The following is a 17,517-nucleotide window of genomic DNA, read 5'->3' on the forward strand; positions in this document are numbered from 1 at the left end:
TGGCTAAACAGGTTTTGAACTTTTATTTCAGTGTTGTAGTTTTCATTTCAGTATTGGTAGGGATCACCTTTCATAGGATTTGGCCAAATTAAACGAGCACGCTTTAGTGTTCATCCTATATGAACTTTCATCCATTGTATTCAGTCTAAACATTAAGCGTTGCAGTAACTTTTGGGAAATGGTTGTAACTTCTGTCCTGGCAAAGTGGTTTGACAGCATTCCGGACTGTGCACTCAAAACTGGAGAGAGTGAAAGAAAAGTTGCACTCTGAAGATTCTCTGAAGTCACGACACAAAGCCTGGTAAAGTATATTCACATGTCTTACTGAAACAAAATGGCTTTGCGAGCGTCATCTCTGGAGGAGGATATCACCTGCTCCGTGTGCTACGAAGTATTCCGCGATCCTGTGGTTTTGGAATGTAGCCACAGCTTCTGTCGAAGTTGTCTAGATCGGACATGGGACGGCGTTGCCGTCAAGCTATGTCCGGTCTGTCGCCAACGCTGTAACAATGTTAAACCTCCCGCAAACCTGGCCCTTCGGAACATTGCAGAGGCCTATGTGCGAGAGCACGAACAGGCGCAGACCGAGGCCTCTGAGAACAGGAGGGTGTCGCCTGGGAGGGCAGGAACGCAGGGGGAGAGACAGGATGGCGGTGAAACTCGATGTAGCCTCCATGGAGAAAGGCTGCTTCTTTACTGCACGGTAGACAAGGAACCACTATGTTTAGTATGTCAGGTTTCCAGGAGGCATAGAGATCATCGGTTGTGTCCTGTGGAAGAAGCAGCCCAGGAACTCAAGGTTAGTGGTAAAGTTTATCATTAAAGTGTTATTAATTAAAAAATATACAGAGTACAGCTCGTTACATACAGTCACGTTTGAGTAGTAATTTCAGAAATACTGACTATTGCTTTAACCCTGTATTTGTCATTCCTTTAACCATTTATCAAACTTATTCAAATGGAACAAATGAGATGGTGCGGTATGGCCAAGTGCTAAACCAAGCAGGTTTTACACCATAATAGGTTTTAACAGCCCCTTTCACTAACTTTGCCAAGTTTGTGATATATAACCTCCCAGAAGCCACATTCCCGTTACATTACAGCCCCAGGGACTGTAAAAATAGAGTGTGGTTTCTGTCTTTCATTTTTTCCTTTCTTTCTTTCTTTCTTTCTTTCTTTGTGCTGGTTTGAAATTAGAAGTTAGCATTACGTCAATGCCTGCTACATGGATTAGATAAGTTTGACATTGTTGAAATTTTTTTTTAAAAAATCTGAACTAACAGAATGTAGTTCAACCTGACACTGCAATCAGATAATTACATTTTGGTTTCTGGGTTATGTAATCGTATTTTGAAATCCCGTTCCATAGGTTTTGGGCTTTTTCACAACCTATAAATCTTCAGAATAATTGCCTCCAAGCAATTATTATCTGCTTCAGGATCCTCAGGAGTCTTTGGCAAATGGCAAGCCTTTTGTGTTTTGACAATACGCATCCAATCAAATCTGAATCTCTCTCTCTCTCTCTCTCTCTCTCAGGGTGAAGTAAGAGGCTCTCTGGAACCTCTGCAGAAGAAGTTGGAGACCTTCAAAAAAGTGAAAGAAGAATGTGTGCAAACAGCAGAGTACATAATGGTAGAAAAAGCAACCCTGGCCGACACACCTATTCATCCATCATTACGCTTTCTTAGACGGTCCGTTGGCACCCCTGAATTCAATCCCAATAGAAGTGTGACAGTTAACGCCATTCACGGTTCGGTTTGTACCATGGTTTATGGGCCAAGGTTCAGTATGTAGCCTATCACAGTTTGGCTTGGAAGAAAACTGAATCAACTCAAACCTGCTTTTTAATTTAGAAATATAAATTTAACACAGCAGAATAAATTCAATAAAAAAGCAACAAAGCTCTTCAAAAAGAGAGAATGAAAGAAAACGCATTCTCTCTTAAAGAAGCCTAGAGATAAGATCGACGTATTCGCGGATTCGTACATTCTAATATTACTTGCGTTGTTTGTGTTCAGAGTAATAACAGCATGTGGTTTGTTGTTGTTTAAAATGGTTGCTCAGTCCCCATTGTTGTTAAAGCTCTTGTAATCGTCTGCTCGGTTAAGCATTCGCACGCTGCATGATAAGCGCGGTGCATACATTTTCTCGCAGCAAGAAATGAAAAGACGCTTACCGTGAGCTGAATCGAGGATTACAGAACAGGATCGCGGTTTTCTGTTTTGCTACAAAACCATTACATTCCCTCAATCCCACCCTCTAAGGGTGATCATGGTAAACCTATGACAAACATTAATGAGACCTGGATCTTTGCCATAAAACATATTTCAACAAGGTAAATAGCAATTTTGCAATTCAGGCACAGAGCACAAATAGCAAAAAGATAAACTAATCTGAAAGCTATTCTCATATTTGCAACACTAATCATATTACCAGGATAGGTGAAAAAAAATGTTTTGTTCTTTTTTCAAATCTCAGAGCCAGGCCGGTGATGCGGAAAGGCAGATCCGGAGAGAATTTGAGGAGCTCCGTCATTTCTTGCGCCTGGAGGAGAGTGCCCGGATTGCCGACCTGAGGGATGAAGCTGACCTGAAGAGTGTGATCATGAGGGAAAAGTTGGATCATTTGAGCAGAAAGATTGAGTCTCTCGCTCTCACCATCAGTCAGATAGAGCAGGACGTACGGGCAGGAGACGTCACTTTTCTCCAAGTAATGATACCTTCATATTATCAACAAGTAACACATTATTAATCACCTGAAATTCCTGACTCAGGCTTTCCTGCAACTGTCAGACGAAATTTATTTAGTCAAGGGACCTAGAACATTTTCTCTGCACATAATTACATGCACTAGAACAGGTTATGTTTGCAACAAAAAAACTTTCAAGAATGATATTCATTTGTGTTGTCGTTGAGATCATTTTCTATTAACCGTCACATTTACTTCCTCCTCAGGCTTACAAAGGTCACCTTGACAGGTAAAGTTGAACTTTCTTCTGTTGTTTTGTGATATAGCCTCATATCATCTTGCATTGTATCGTAATTCATTCAGATAACACTGGTATTCAAAGAGACTTACAGTATTTACAACTATTAATTTCTGTGTGAAATGTGTATGTGACCCAGCAGAATCCTGACACTGAGGGCTTCGTATTATTGTCTCATTCCGTGAAATGTATGTTTTCAGAATCAAGACCCCTGTGCAGGATCCTGTCTTAGTGTCAGATAGCCTTATAGACATGGCCAAACATTTGGGGAACCTCAAGTTCAAAGTGTGGAAAAAGATGAAAGAGAGAGTTCAATACAGTGAGTATCAGAGCCAAACTGCAAAACTAACTTTTTTGAGGTGAATAAAAGAAAAAAAAAAATCTACAATGTGAGGAAAGACTTTGTTTCCTGTGAATATGTATGCTTTATCTCAAAAGATCTGAACTTGTCACGTGCTCCGATTTACGACGTCTTGTGATGACGTCTAAAAATATCTTTTAGAGGCGTTTTCTTAAATCCGTCCTCTTTCTTCAAGACCCAGTAATACTGGACCCAAACACTGCGGCGCCATGGCTGTCTCTGTCTGGAGACCTGAGCAGTGTAAGCTACGGTACACAGCAGCTGCACATTCCCGACAACCCCGAACGCTGTGACGTGTGCGTGTGCGTGCTGGGATCGGAGCCACTTGGCAAAGGGAGACACAGCTGGGAAGTGGACGTAGGGAAGAAGACCAAATGGGACTTGGGGGTCGCAAAGGAATCAGCAGGTCGTAAAGGCATCCTTAATGTGAACTCCAACAGTGGCTTTTGGGCCATAGCCCTCAGAGAGGGCAGCCAATACAGCGCCTGCACGCAACCCTGGACCCGCCTCCAGCTGAAGAAGAAGAAGAAGCCCCGCAAAATCCGGGTCTGCCTCAACTACGACTTCGGGGAGGTGTCCTTCTATGACTCTGCCGACATGACGCTAATTTATACCTTCAAAGAGTCGTTCACCGAAAAGCTTATCCCTTTCTTCTCTCCTTGCGTGAGTGACAAGGGCCAAAATGCAGAACCTTTGAAGATAAGTCCATTTAACGTGTCTGTGGTGGTTTCTCCCGGCGTTCCAGATCCAGACAAACTTCTCAGCTGCGACGTCTGCAGAGGTAACGCTCAAGAACCTCTGAGTTTGTCATGTCTCCACAACATCTGCTGCAGGTGCTTAAGCTGCCCTGTGTGTCAGGCAGTTTCTCAGAATGCTGAGTCACTCAGTTCAAATGCCCAACCGACCTATTTAAATGATGACCAGCTCTGCCAGAGTGTCATTGAAAGCATAATCTGGGACATAGCCGTCGACAGAGCTGACGCTAGGAGATCCGAACGTGGCATGCGTCCAGATCTATAATGTGGTCGGTTGAAAGCTGTCAGCACAGAACACAAGCTCTTCAGTGCAATCACACCTCTCAGATCTGTCTTATATCTAAGCATACCCTAAGATGTTTGCAAAAATGTTACCCATGTGTTTTTATGTGATTGTAATGTAATTTTGCTTATTTTATTTGACTTTTGAAATGAAATTAAAGTAGGGACTATATTTTCTGTTTGGCCAAGTTTCTGTTCACTTCCTGTATTTGGTCGGAGGTGGAATCATGACCTCTAAAGAGCAGTTTGTTTTTTGTCTTCCTGCGTAGTCAGACAGCATTCTTAAAAGATGGTACTTCTGCCATCTTTGGCTCCTTCCATATATCCTGAACTACTTCGATAAGAAACTAAGAATTTTATCATGTGCTGTCATAGAATACATTCTGTAACATTCCTGTCACTTGCTAAGACTGTCATTTTGTGTTTCCTAGTACATAAACAAACATTTCCTTTATTTGGAAAACATAGACATGTTAAGCTTTACTCTATATTATTGTTTTCAGATCTTCTGTTTTCTTTTAAAATAAAATTATTCATTATAACGCACCGAGATTGCTTATCATGACTCAGCAGTTCCCAAATCTAAAAGTACAGAGAAATGACATCAGATGTTCTCATTTGACCTTTCTTCCAAAAAAAAACAGACACATTTCAACACAACTTATTTGATTCCAGAATCGTCACTGGCAGGGAAGATCAGTAACTTCACCACTACAGATAACGCTGTTTAAACTTTGAATGTTTATGTGTGTGTGTGTGTGTGTGTGTGTGTGTGTATGTGTCTGCAAAGCTGTATAAAAGCCAGAGCACCTCAACCATTCTAAGACAGTTCTTAACTGCAACAAGTGAAAGACAAAATGAAAACCTGGCTCATCTTGCTACTGCTTCTGCCACTATGCATGGGTAAGTCGAACAGACCCTTACAGACTGCGAGCCTAAAAAATTCAATTTATGCAATGTTTTCAAGTAAAGTATTGCATAAATTGCATTTTTTGAGTATGATCATTTGAAGTAGTCATGTATCTTTATTCATCCTTTGCTCTGAGTTTGTGTTATGCTTTCTTTCGAGTTAAGTTAACTTATTAGCTCTTATGAGATGTGTTTTCGAAAAAAAGCTGTTTCATTCATTATTGAGAATATTACTGGCGTGTTTTTCCTAACATTCACTCATAAATGATGCAATTACAACACACAGGGCTTTCTCTGCATCCCTCAATTACTTGTACAGTCATGTAAATGAAGAACCTCGGAACATGTTAGAAACACTGAACCAGAGTGTTGTTCAGGCAGAATTTGTTGTACCATCACCAAAGACAAACGTGTAAAGGTTCCCTTTAAGGTTCTGAAACATGCCTGTACTTTAGGCTTCAACAACATGCTGTTATCACCTCAAAATACTAATTTGTTGCCTTGAACGTATCAAGGAAATGTTTTCAACTTAAGTTTGCACAAATGTAAAGAGATGAGTGTGTTTATGTTAACGCTGCTGTCAAATCCCTTTCCCTGAAACCTCGAAAATGTGAGTTTGGTTTTTACGCCTTTTTAGATTTTAACAGTTTTTGTAGATTTCTGCTAGAAATAAAAATAAGCTGTAAGAAAAACAAGTAAGATGGTAAGGATACTCCCAAAACTGATGGACCTGACCCCCCCCCCCCCCCCCCCCCCCCCAACAGGTTCAACTGTGCAAATCCTGAAAAACAAACATATCATTTTTCTCCTCTCTCTCTAAGCTGAATATCACATTGCTTGCTACGGAGAAGATTTTCTGATGGTGAGAAATGAACTCCTGATGTGCAACAGCAAAGTACCTCAGGCTTGTTACACGAGAGGTCAGTTATACAACATCGTTGTCTGATCGAAGCTTCTGGATCCAGCTAAAGTAGAAACTGCTTTCAAATGTAATGAAACGGGCTAAACGACGAACTGAAGGCAACAGGCCACTTCACATGCCTTTTACTGCATTTTTCTTTCTTTCCTTCTTTCCTTTTTTATTTTTTATAAACCCTTCATAATCATAATCAACTGGCCATCTGCTGTGTTACTGTGACCATCGCCATCTGCGAACTGCGATATTAAAAAAAATGCAGGTAGTCCGAGCTTTGGAGACCTGACTGTAATTGACCGACATCCCGGCATTTTTGAGGAGACAGCTGTTTTCTGATTTCAATAACCGCTGTTGTTCTGCATCTGTACTTTTCTACAGTGACCGGAGAGAAAGGCTGTGCCAGACTGGAGTTCTGTAAAAAATCCGGCTGGCAGTGTTGCTACACAGACCGCTGCAACGCCTGATCGCAACACCAGCGGGGGGGGAAAAATAAATCCAACTTTTGGAAGGGGAGTGGAGGTGCTGGGGGGTGGGATCACATGACCTTTTTATCTCGTAGAATTCTTTTTCTGTTTCATTTAATCTAACAACGTTGTAAAGCCCAAACTTCTAAAGCCTTGAGCGAGTTTTATCTTTATCTTTCTCCTCTCTTTTCGATTTTGAATAAAGTCACGTTTTTGGCTGATAGGAGAACCATGGTCGTCCTGAGTCATTTGTATGTATCTGGAGGATTTGTGGATGCTTGCCTAGTTACAGTGTCCAGAGGGAACCCTGCTGTCTTTGCAACAAACACACGCAGACTTTGTACTCCCTCCCATGGATTTCTGTTTGCGCTAGAACATAACAGCATAACAGGAACAGCCGTTTCTGTTGAGTCAGGAGGAAAGCCATCCAAAGTTCACCTATGGTTTACAGAGGCAGTCATCAAGTGCATTCGAGAGCTTCAGGTGCATCTCAAGGCATCACATTTTAGTGCTTTACTAAGCTCCTAACTTGTTGATAGACCAAGACATTCCTAGGCCCACGTACAAACATGTACGAATGTGCACACAAGCCAACTAGCCAGGTGTTCCATAAAGATGCAATCAATGAAGAACAGATGAATGAAATCAAAGGATGACATGTATGCGCAAACACTGTTTTGGAGTCTGAAGTTCTGTCTTCATTACTCATGCAATACACTGGAGGATTCCAAAAAGAAAACGAAAGGAAAATTATGCCAAATATTCTTATCAGTTTACTAAAGCGCAGATCTGGATATTTTTCATACAGTTGAGAAACATAGACAATGTTCATGTGAGAAAAGGCTAAGAATTCAAGAGACAAAAAAATAACATTCTTCTTTTTTTTTTTCAAATGTTTATTTTCAGATTTTAATATCAGTAATTTTTTTCTGCCCTTTGACAGGAATGCATAAGAGACAACAACTGGCTCAAACATTGTCACGTGAAACATTTTTTTTTGTTTGTTTTTTATTTTCTGTGATTCATATTTCATTTACATAATCGATCTTCATCTGTTCATAATTATCATGATTATCAGTCAGTCATAACCATTTTCAATATGACTATCACAAAAGTTTCTATACGAAATTTTTTGCCCACCCTCTACATCCTCTTTTGTCAGTGAGGATTTGATCATACACTTAAGTAAATGGCAAGGCATTCTGGGAAGTTGAGTCCAGGGTCCTGCGGTCAAAGCACCGCCCTTCCCCAGAGTGAATACAATCACACAGCTACGATTCAAGACCATCCGGAACATTTGTAATTTTCCACTCTACTCTTTTTTGCTTTTCTTTCTTTCATTTTTCTTTCTCTCATGTATGTTTTGGGTATGAGCCTTTTCTCCCTCAAAAACTGCAGAGTGTGGGAGCCCTTTTCTAAAGAAAAACCTGGCTGGTTAATGAACACACACATATTGACAGCACTGCATGGCTGCCTGGGCTTTACCAGTGCTGGTGTGTCTCAGTATCATGTGTGTCAGAACTTGATGTCACCAGTAAGTGTGTGCATGCTTTGTATACTAAGCCTTACCCCAAAAATAATAATAATAATAATAAAAAAACAAAACCCCAAAACCCAATTGCATCCAAATACACATCCTACTCACCCCTCACACCCAAACACCTCCCCTCAAACCCTCTATTTTCCAAAGGGTCCTCACAGTAGATGACAAGGCAGTTCCAAAGAGTGATATTCAGGAGACATTCTTATACAGGCCTGTGGACCGTTACCTGTGTTCTCATTGGACAAGTGAGTAGTCATTTGAGCTCTTTATCCAAGAATGAACTATTCCCCTCCAAAAGACTATGAAGACAGGCTCATTAAAAACCAACACGAAGTAAGGCGCCAGACAACGTCCACTGACCTCAGTGCGCCAATCTGTTAACTAAGGTAGAAGATGCTGCCCCCAAAAAACAAGATCGGATAAAATGCTCCCACGGCTGAACCAAAAACCTTAATCATAATGGCTAAAAAGGCCAAACTGATCCTAGACCTGTTGACTTTGGGTAGAAAAATCCATGCACTGTAGATTAATATATTGTAAAATGTTGTAAAGAAAGCATTCCTCCTTGAGTTTTAGGATCTGCCTGCATCCTGCAAAAAAAAACAGTTATATACACACCAGCTTACTATTATATACATAATGTAGCCAGATCTGAATGTACAAATGAAAAAAGTGTATAGAGAGATATCAAAACTATCCTCTCCTGAAACCAGCTTAAAGCTTATGAAAGAGGTCCCTTCTAGAAGGTTCCAAGACATCCATTTGAAAAAAAAAGGAGAAAAAGTCTATTTTTTTGTGTGTTTTCTTTTTTTTCTGCATCTAGGCTCTGATTTCAAGGCCTTATGCCAAGATTTCAACGAAAGAGCAGCCCCAAGATTAACTGAAGTGATAAACTCAATAATCTACGGGTAAACAACTTATTCTGAACAAGGAACACATGCATACTCCAACCCACACACACACACACACACACACCACACACACACACACACACACACACACACAAACTGTGGGATGTAAAAGGAATTAATCCAGAAAGCATAACATACCAATAACACATAATGCTCATGACAGTCCATCTGGAAGCTAGCAGAGAAAACGAGAGCAGAGTACTGCTGCTATGCTATGTCAATGGCAGAAACACTGATGAATTTATACGCCTTACGATAAAAAAAATGTAAAAAAAAAACAACAGACGACTAGATGTCAACCTCACGTTTCATCTACTGCATTGTCAAGTTTTCCATTACATTAACAATGTACATGCATTTAACCTACAAACCACAAACCTACCTCAAATACATACTCCGTTCATTTTTGGGGGAATTCCAAACCTGATTCTATGCATATCCATATTGTTCAAAATCATTTAAATTACTTTTTTTTTTAATACAAAAAAGCAATTTAACCCAATTTTGACGACCCCCCCAATGCTGGGAGTACATATTTCAGCCAGGACAATCTACAATACTACATCCAGCGGCATAGCCTTTCAGTTCAATAGAAGAAAACATGCCTCATTTTAGTATCTCGTGCCTTTTTACAAATCCTCTCTGGACACCATTATCTGTTTCCATATTCCACTATCCTATCTCTTCCAATACTCTCTCTCTGGTCATTTAGTGAAACTGGTTAACCCAATATGACTGGTTAACCAAATATGACGCAAAACTCAAAACACTTGACGTTGAAATATGATTCTAACGGGCTTTCGATTATATCATACCAAACGACCAAAACGTTTTGTGATACCCATGGATGTCTGGATGTCAAATTGTCCACAACTACAAAAAAAAAAAAAAAAAAAGGTTTTTTTATCAGTCTGTCTGTGAGTGGTGACTGCATTGCTTAAAAAGATTGAAAAAGGAAGCTTTTCGGAGAGGAGTCTGTCTACGTTTTCTCTCTCTCTCTCTCTCCCTCGCCGTGTGTTCCTGAGGTGCAGAGGGAAGACGGGGAGGACGGGCGGTGAAAAGGAGTGTAAAGCTGAGAGCGCCCTCTTGTGGAATGAGAGGTGTACATGCTGGCTCATACACATTCGGGCAAGCACGCACTCGCACGCGCACACACACGCGCACACACACACACACACACGCACACACGCACACACACACACACACACACACATAATCCCACAAATTACACACATGCACACACCTATACACCCATACACATTTAAGACTTGTTTAATTTTCTTTAAAATAAAAACAATAACATCTCAGTCCATTGAACAGAGTGACAAAATTAAACCTAAAAGAGTTCAGTCTGAATAAAAAGAGAAAAAAAAGGGCTAAAAATGCAGATTAATATAGTGCTGACAGAGTTGAAGCGTCAGAGCCTGTAGGGCAAACTGAAGCTGTCTCACTGGTGGCCTGGTGTCTCTGGGCACGCTGACGATGACTTGACAGGTTTGTTGCGTGTAAGAGTCATTTTCTGACTTGATTGACAGCTTGAGCAGGCAATCACCATAGAGACAAAGTCTGGATTCTGGCCAACTTTACACACCAGTGTGTACTGACCTCTCTATTGCGGAGATGTCCATGTAGCTGTATGTCTGAGTGTGTGTGTGTGTGTGTGTGCGTGCGCGACTATAAAAATAAAGACTGATATTGCTGTATATGGCCAGTGGGAAATGCATGCTATCCATAACCACAGCTAAGTAGCGTAGAGGTAACCAGTGGAATTCATGAATTAGACCAATAAGCCAGGTGGACCTGCCTGGCAAACGAAGACCAGTCGTCTGGCCTTCTTGGCTCAGGAAAAAACATGATGCTGTGCAAGAATTTAGCATAACTTGAAACCCTCACTGTTACCGAAAAAGGAACTAATATTTTAATAACTTTAAGATTGTTATACACTTAAGTTGATGCAATTTCAGTAAGATAAGAAAATTGCCTTTTTTTTTTTTCCTTTTTTTTTTTTTTTTTGCAGTTACATTGGCTAATCTGCATTGTATGCTATGTTGTGTGTTACCAACATGCCTTTGCTTATGCATACAATGTCCTTATCAATGTTTCCTATGTGTGTGTACTTGTGTATGTGTGTGTGTGTGTGTATATCTGTGTATTCATATGTACATTCCCTGGAGAGATACTGGGAGTTTTCAGCATTAGAGGATGAAAAGACCATGAGAACCTCCTCTTCTACTTGTGTGTGTGTGTTTTTGAGAGACAAAGTCACAGTTCAGGGTGTGTTTGTGTGTGTATGTGTGTTTTTCATGGTTGGAGTGTCATAGTGTATATGGTAGTGTTTGTGTGGTAGCATCTGTTTGTATCTGTCTGTGACTATCTCTCAAAGGCTTTCATCCACACACACTCACACGCGCACACACTCGCACTCACACGCACAATTACACACATACTTGCACACACATTCACTCCGTGTTAGCCAATCATTCCAAAAAAACATTCCATCCTTATTCTCTCTACTGGGAGTACAAATTTCGAAATCCACAACCCCACTTTGTCATCCTTTCAAAATTCCTCAAAGAACCACATCCCCTTTCATTAGACAACAACTTAAAAATAACACAGAACATAAAAAATGAACAAAAAAGAAAAAAAAACTGAAAGAAAAATCAAAAAGGAGATTCTGCTTTTAAACTCCTATCCAACAGTATGGCTGCAATGATGTGCTGGTGCCTCCAGGTGGAGCGTTGAGCAGGCAAGATAACTTGAAGGGCGGGGGGGGGGGGGGGGGGGGTGTTGCTGTTTCCACGGCAACGGCCTTTACGACGGCGGACCGAAGGGCGTGCCCTCGTCGCTGGGCGTGGCCGTGTCGTCGCTAGGCTCCAGGCTGTCCTTGGGGCTAACGGTGCTGTCGGACGCGGCTGGGGTCACCTCTTCTGAGGGAGGCGGCGTTTCAGGAGAACTATCCTGCTGTCCATTGGCTGTGGGCTCAGTTTGGATGGGCTCAGTGGGCGTGGGGGGCGGCGTGTTGACGTCGTTGGGAACGGGCTGCGTCGTGGTGGTAATGGGCAGCGTGGCGACAGGCAGGGTGGGCGTTGGGGCCTGTGGCACAGCGGGTACTGGTGGCAGGCTCCGTGGGGAGGAGTTGTGCAGGAGAGACTCGCTTAAACCGAGGGAGGAGTCACTAGGCGCCAGGGTGGAGGTCTTCTCCACCAACCTCCATTGCATGATGCTGGTGTCTTTACCACCTGTGGACACTAGGTGGCTGTCATTGTGTAGGAAGCTCACGTTGGTCACGTGACTGCTGTGGGCACTGTATTTGTGACTTGGAGCCTAAGAGTTAAAAAAAAAAAAAAAAAAGTACATATGTAGATTTCATATACTCTTTTCTTCATACAATACATCGCAACCCCTACAAAAGCACATGTGATCAATAGACATGTTTTGGTCCTGTTACCTCAGACATGTTTTCATCAAAAAAGACACAAACCTGTCAAGTGTTACAGGTGAAGAAATCTAACAGAACTAACATAATGACATACTGACAGTATTGTAACTCTCTCATGACTTAACCTGTCAGCTGTTCCTGAGGTGGACTCAGTAAGAGGAGAGAGGCTTACCTTGGGTTTGGAGCAGGGGTACTGGAAGAGATGCACTTTGCAGAAGTCATCGGCCAGAGCTATCACCTTCCTGTTATGAGACCTCATCAGGGCGTTGATGTCCGTGCCGTCCGAACCCTCGGGCCACACTCCTGTCCAACGGCAAACACATATCCACAGGGTTCACTTACACTGTACACACGTTCCCGCGAGGGCTGCCACCAGGGGGCAGACGAACACGCGCTTATTCTGTTTGAACGCGCACGCGTGCGCATGCACTCAGATAATTCAATCAACAGTCACTAGCACGTGCATCGACATATGCACGCACGCTCTGATGCTCTGTCTCTCTCAAAAGCTTCCGTCACACACTTTCGGAGCAGTCAAGCAGGAAACACTTTACACACTAGAGAATGGGGAGAGATCTCAGAGGCGTTCTCTCTACTCCTCCCAGAGACAACACAAGAGTTCAGATCTCCTGGCCGGACCTGATGGAACCTGAAATTCAGGGCTTAACTGTTTTTCCAGTCCAATAAAGTATCAAAAAATGGGGAGGTGGGGGTGAGGATCTGAAATGCTCTTATTCTGGTACGTGAGTGTGAGTGTGTGTGAGAATGTGTGTGTGAGAGACTGTGTGTGTGTGTGTGTGAGTGTGTGAGAGATTGTGTGTGTGCGTGAGTGTGTGTGTATGAGGGTGCATGTGTGTGTGAGTGAGAGTGTGTGTGTGTGTATGTGAGAGAGTGTATGAGAGTGTGTGTGTGTGTGTGAAAGAAAGAAAAGGAGAGAGAGAGAGACACTGCCTTTCACTCTTGAAGGATTTAAGACACCAGATGTGTCGCTATGATGACAGATAGAGTTGGAGGTTGGAAAGCTGGACAGACAAGCCTCAAGGGCCTTAGGCCTCAGAACGAGTAGACTTGGTTTGGAGTTTCATGCATAATTAGATCATATGTATAATAACTAGTCTGGGAGAGAGAGAGAGAGAGAGAAAAACAGACAGAGAAGAGTGAAAGAGACAGTGAGAGAGGAGACAGAGACGAAGAGACAGGTGTCACGTTTACACACATCACGTTAAAGCACGCGAGAAAAGGCCAAAGACGGCAGAGCCGCTATCGACCCAAACCCAGACATTTCCCCGCCGAACCGGTCCCACGTCTAAAAACAGGTACTGACCGAAGACGTGGAAGCCCAGCACGCACGTGTACGTGGCCCAGTCGATGTCCTTGCACTCCGAGCGGTTTCGGATCAGCTTGCAGCCGTTTGGAATGTCCCCTGGATGAAAAAGACGGAAGAAAAGACGGGTAAGGAAGGGGTGCGGGGGCTTCTGCTATTTTTGGTTTTTTTTTTTCGTCTCGAAGTGTTCATTCTTAAGAATGCCAAAAATGCAGCTCAAAGGCACGCTCAGGGGAACGTCGACGGGGAACTTACAGTAAAGGATTTCATAGTCTCCTGAATTAGACATGATGAACTTATTATCCGGGGACCAGTCCAGATGTGTGATGTAGCTGGAATGTCCCTACGGTAAAAAAAATAAAAGAGAAAACAGTAATGAGAAACCCACCGAATAAATACCTGTAAAATACCTGTAGCTTTATCCATTTGGTGTATATATAAATTGAGATGTAAAAACCAAGAGTATTAAATCAGTTTGACCGGTAGGTTGTTCATTTAAAACAAACGGATCACGACCTATGCACTGAAGACACTAAGCTTCTGAAATGGATGAGTCATTTCTGACGCATGGTTTAAAACACATATTTCCTCTGATTCTGCTGTCCTCAGCATTAATTAACCTAAAAGCCTTAATAAACCAATCCACAGTCCTCAAAAAGACGGGGGAGAAGCTACTCTCATTGACGGGTATTGACGTCGTTTGTCGATACCATCATTTCAATAAACTGTACCAAGCAAACAGGAAAAAAAAGAAAGAAAAAACAAAATAAACAAATGTCGGTAGACAGACGACAAACTGACGAAGTGCTTAGAAGTGAAAATGTACGGGGTGTTTATTATGTTAGGAGGTAAAATCTCAAGTGTCCAATAATCTTGCCCTGTGGGAGCCAGGGCTTTTTAATCCCAGTCCTGAGGGAGGAACAGGAACCCTCCTCTCCCACTCCATTAAACCCAGGGAGGGAACCTCTGCCTCTCCTGGCACATTGTTTGATTTGCTTGGAGTCTGAAGGCTTCCCTCCCACACACACACACACACACACACACACACACACACACACACACACACACACACACACAGGAATGTCTATGACATCTTGCCAAAACTGGGGTCAAACACTCAGCAGCTGTTAGGCTCACATTCTCACAAACACACACACGCGCGCGCGCGCACATGCGCATACACACACACACACACACACACACACATAACAGATGTAATATTAATGTAACCATGTTGCTTCATACAGTAAGGATGTCTAAATTCCATCATTTTGTAGAATGAGTGTCTCCTACGACATTTGTCCTACTCAAAACCCTCCTAATCACAACGGTCTGTGTATTATATTTATGCTACGCTATTGATTTGCTAAAAACATAAACACTACAGTGTAAATCTGTTGGTGGTGCATTGTCTCTGTCAGACGACTTCCCTGGGTGGGTGGGTGTGTGTGTGTGTGTGTGTGTGTGTGTGTGTGGTGTGTGTGTGGGTGTGCGTGTGCGTGCGTGTGTGTGTGTGTGTGTGTGTGTGAGAGAGCAGTGGGGTGGGACCGGGCTCCCAGATGAGAGCTCCAGCTGTCTGCCAATGTTAATAAAACCCCAGCCCAACCTTCCCACAATGCCTCAGCTCTCCTCTCTCTGGAGTCTTCTCCCTCTCAAACGTGCCAAAGTGTTAAAAGAAAAGCATGCTTCTCTTCTTTCTCATGCAATCAAGACATTTCTGCAAACCATTTCAAAACATTACCGCTTCCCTGTTTGTCTCATTGGTGCATTAACCACAATCAGAGGGGCAGTCATACACACCCACACACACACTCTCACACACACACGCGCGCGCGCGCACGCACCCTCGTGCACTCACACACACAAACATCCTTACCGAGTCACTGAGACAGACACACACCCACACACATCTACAAGCACACACACGCACACACACACACACGAACACATACACACACATTTTCACAGGAAAATAACTTGAACCTGATTCAGATACTGCATGCCAGTATCCTAGTCTACACAGTCTCAGTCATCAGACAGAAATGATGATTATGAACAGTGACTACACCGTTAATGCACTGGATCAAACCTCTGGACCGCAAAGAGAGAGAGAGAGAGAGAGAGAGAGAGAGAGAGAGAGAACGTGAGAGAGGATGAAAGAGAAAAAGAATGAGTGAGAAAGAGATGGACCGCAGACTGAAGAGCAGCCAAGAGAAAAGCGCGGCGAGAGAGAGAGAGAGAGAGAGAGAGAGAGAGAGAGAGAGAGAGAGAGAGAGAAAGCGGGGCGAACACAGCACTGTGATTCAGCCTCGCTCAGTGGGGTCCAACCCGCTGAGACCTAACTCCCGCCCGCTCCAGTCCAACAGTCACGCCCAGTAAACTTTTACCTCCACCGCAACGTTCAAACCCTCTCTCTCTCTCTCTCTCTTTTTTTTTTTTACATGACATTTAAAGCAAAAGAAAGTGGCACCGTAACCCCACTATTCCAGCTCAACTCCCTCCCAGCAAACAGAAACTGGACCAATTACCTACATTGTTCTGTACGGGAGGCTCGTTTACTATTAGGAGCGTATTTCATTACTCCCCTCAATCGTAAGACAACTGCAGTAAAAAAAAAAGTTTGCCTGTCACAAACATTTAAAATCCCAATAAACGGCCACGCTAAAAAAACGAACGCACGCAGGGGTTGCGCCGAAGCAGCGTGTCAAGAAAAGATGAAGGTTTAAAATAGTATGTTATGAAGAGCCATGACGCAAGGCGCAGGTCATATGACTGCCGAGTAACAGAAAAAAAAAGAGGGGTGTCTGTAAATTCACTTGAGGTTTTTCTCCTACTTTCACCCCCCACCCCTCTGCCACGATCAGAAAGAATTCCCCAAAACAGAACCCGGCATGCGGGAGATGATCTTCACAATGTCGTTTCTGCTGTTTGATTAAAACACAGCACGGGGCAGTGATAATGTTCCTCTCCGCTCTGTGTACACGGCAGGAAACAGCCTTGCTTGTTCTCTATCTGTCTCCGTCTCTCTCTCTCTCTGTCTCTCTCTCACACACACACACACACACACACACAAACACACACCAATGCTTTCACATTACCACATCAGTGACTATAATAACTCCTTGCGAGTGGCGATATGCAATATTGTTTAAGTCATAAAGGACGGCGGAGCCCTCTGTAGTTAATGACACTCAGTATGTGTGCTGCAGTGTTTTGTCTGAAACAGGCTTCCCCCGCTGTTCCATAGTCTAAGATAACAGGACCAAGCATGTTTCCTCTGTTTGGGATTGTGTGCGTCAGTGTTTACTGTGATTTCTGTGTGATGCATGTTTCCTATGGAGGCCTCTCTTCTGATGGAGCTTATGGATAAGAGCGAGGAGATTAACTTCTCCCACAGCGCCAAAGATCTTCAAGGAATCAGACTAAAGAAAGGAAGAAAGGAAGAAAGAAAGAAAGGAAGAAAGGAAGAAAGAAAGAAAGAAAGAAAGAAAGAAAGAGAGAAAGAAAGAAAGAAAGAAAGAAAGAGAGAAAGAAAGAAAGAAAAAAAAGAGAGAGCGAGAGAAAGAAAGAAAGAAAGAAAGAAAGAAAGAAAGAAAGAAAGAAAGAAAGAAAGAAAAAGACTCA

The 17,517-nt window shown here is 42.7% G+C and overlaps 2 protein-coding genes across 3 annotated transcripts in view; one reads left to right on the plus strand and one right to left on the minus strand.

Moving 5' to 3' along the window:
• The first annotated feature begins 334 nt into the window (after positions 1-334).
• LOC115810451 (nuclear factor 7, brain-like) lies at positions 335-4,149 on the plus strand. The gene is made up of 7 exons (XM_030772383.1): positions 335-577; positions 641-799; positions 2,479-2,709; positions 2,955-2,977; positions 3,187-3,305; positions 3,523-4,010; positions 4,093-4,149. The coding sequence occupies exons 1-7, from the start codon at positions 335-337 to the stop codon at positions 4,147-4,149; spliced, it is 1,320 nt and encodes a 439-aa protein (XP_030628243.1).
• Positions 4,150-11,926: 7,777 nt separating this feature from the next.
• The window catches only part of eml4 (EMAP like 4), a 38,602-nt gene continuing 33,011 nt past the window's right edge, over positions 11,927-17,517 (minus strand). For both annotated transcript variants that reach the window (XM_030770416.1, XM_030770417.1), the window contains 4 exons: positions 14,149-14,236; positions 13,894-13,992; positions 12,742-12,872; positions 11,927-12,454 (listed from right to left, as the gene is read on the minus strand). In XM_030770416.1, coding sequence (XP_030626276.1) covers positions 11,942-12,454; positions 12,742-12,872; positions 13,894-13,992; positions 14,149-14,236 — 831 coding nt within the window. In that variant the 3' untranslated portion in view covers positions 11,927-11,941. The remainder of the gene's footprint in view (positions 12,455-12,741; positions 12,873-13,893; positions 13,993-14,148; positions 14,237-17,517) is intronic.

The sequence above is a fragment of the Chanos chanos genome, chromosome 4 (assembly GCF_902362185.1).
Source record: "Chanos chanos chromosome 4, fChaCha1.1, whole genome shotgun sequence".
In the NCBI taxonomy this organism is placed as follows: Eukaryota; Metazoa; Chordata; class Actinopteri; order Gonorynchiformes; family Chanidae; genus Chanos; species Chanos chanos.

Excerpts from the sequence above, each read along its gene's own strand:
- LOC115810451 (XM_030772383.1), top strand. The coding sequence starts at position 335 with ATGGCTTTGCGAGCGTCATCTCTGGAGGAGGATATCACCTGCTCCGTG. Across the intron at positions 578-640 it reads ATGTGCGAGAGCACGAACAG|AGACAGGATGGCGGTGAAAC; the intron begins GCGCAGACCGAG and ends ACGCAGGGGGAG. Across the intron at positions 4,011-4,092 it reads TCCCTTTCTTCTCTCCTTGC|ATCCAGACAAACTTCTCAGC; the intron begins GTGAGTGACAAG and ends CCGGCGTTCCAG.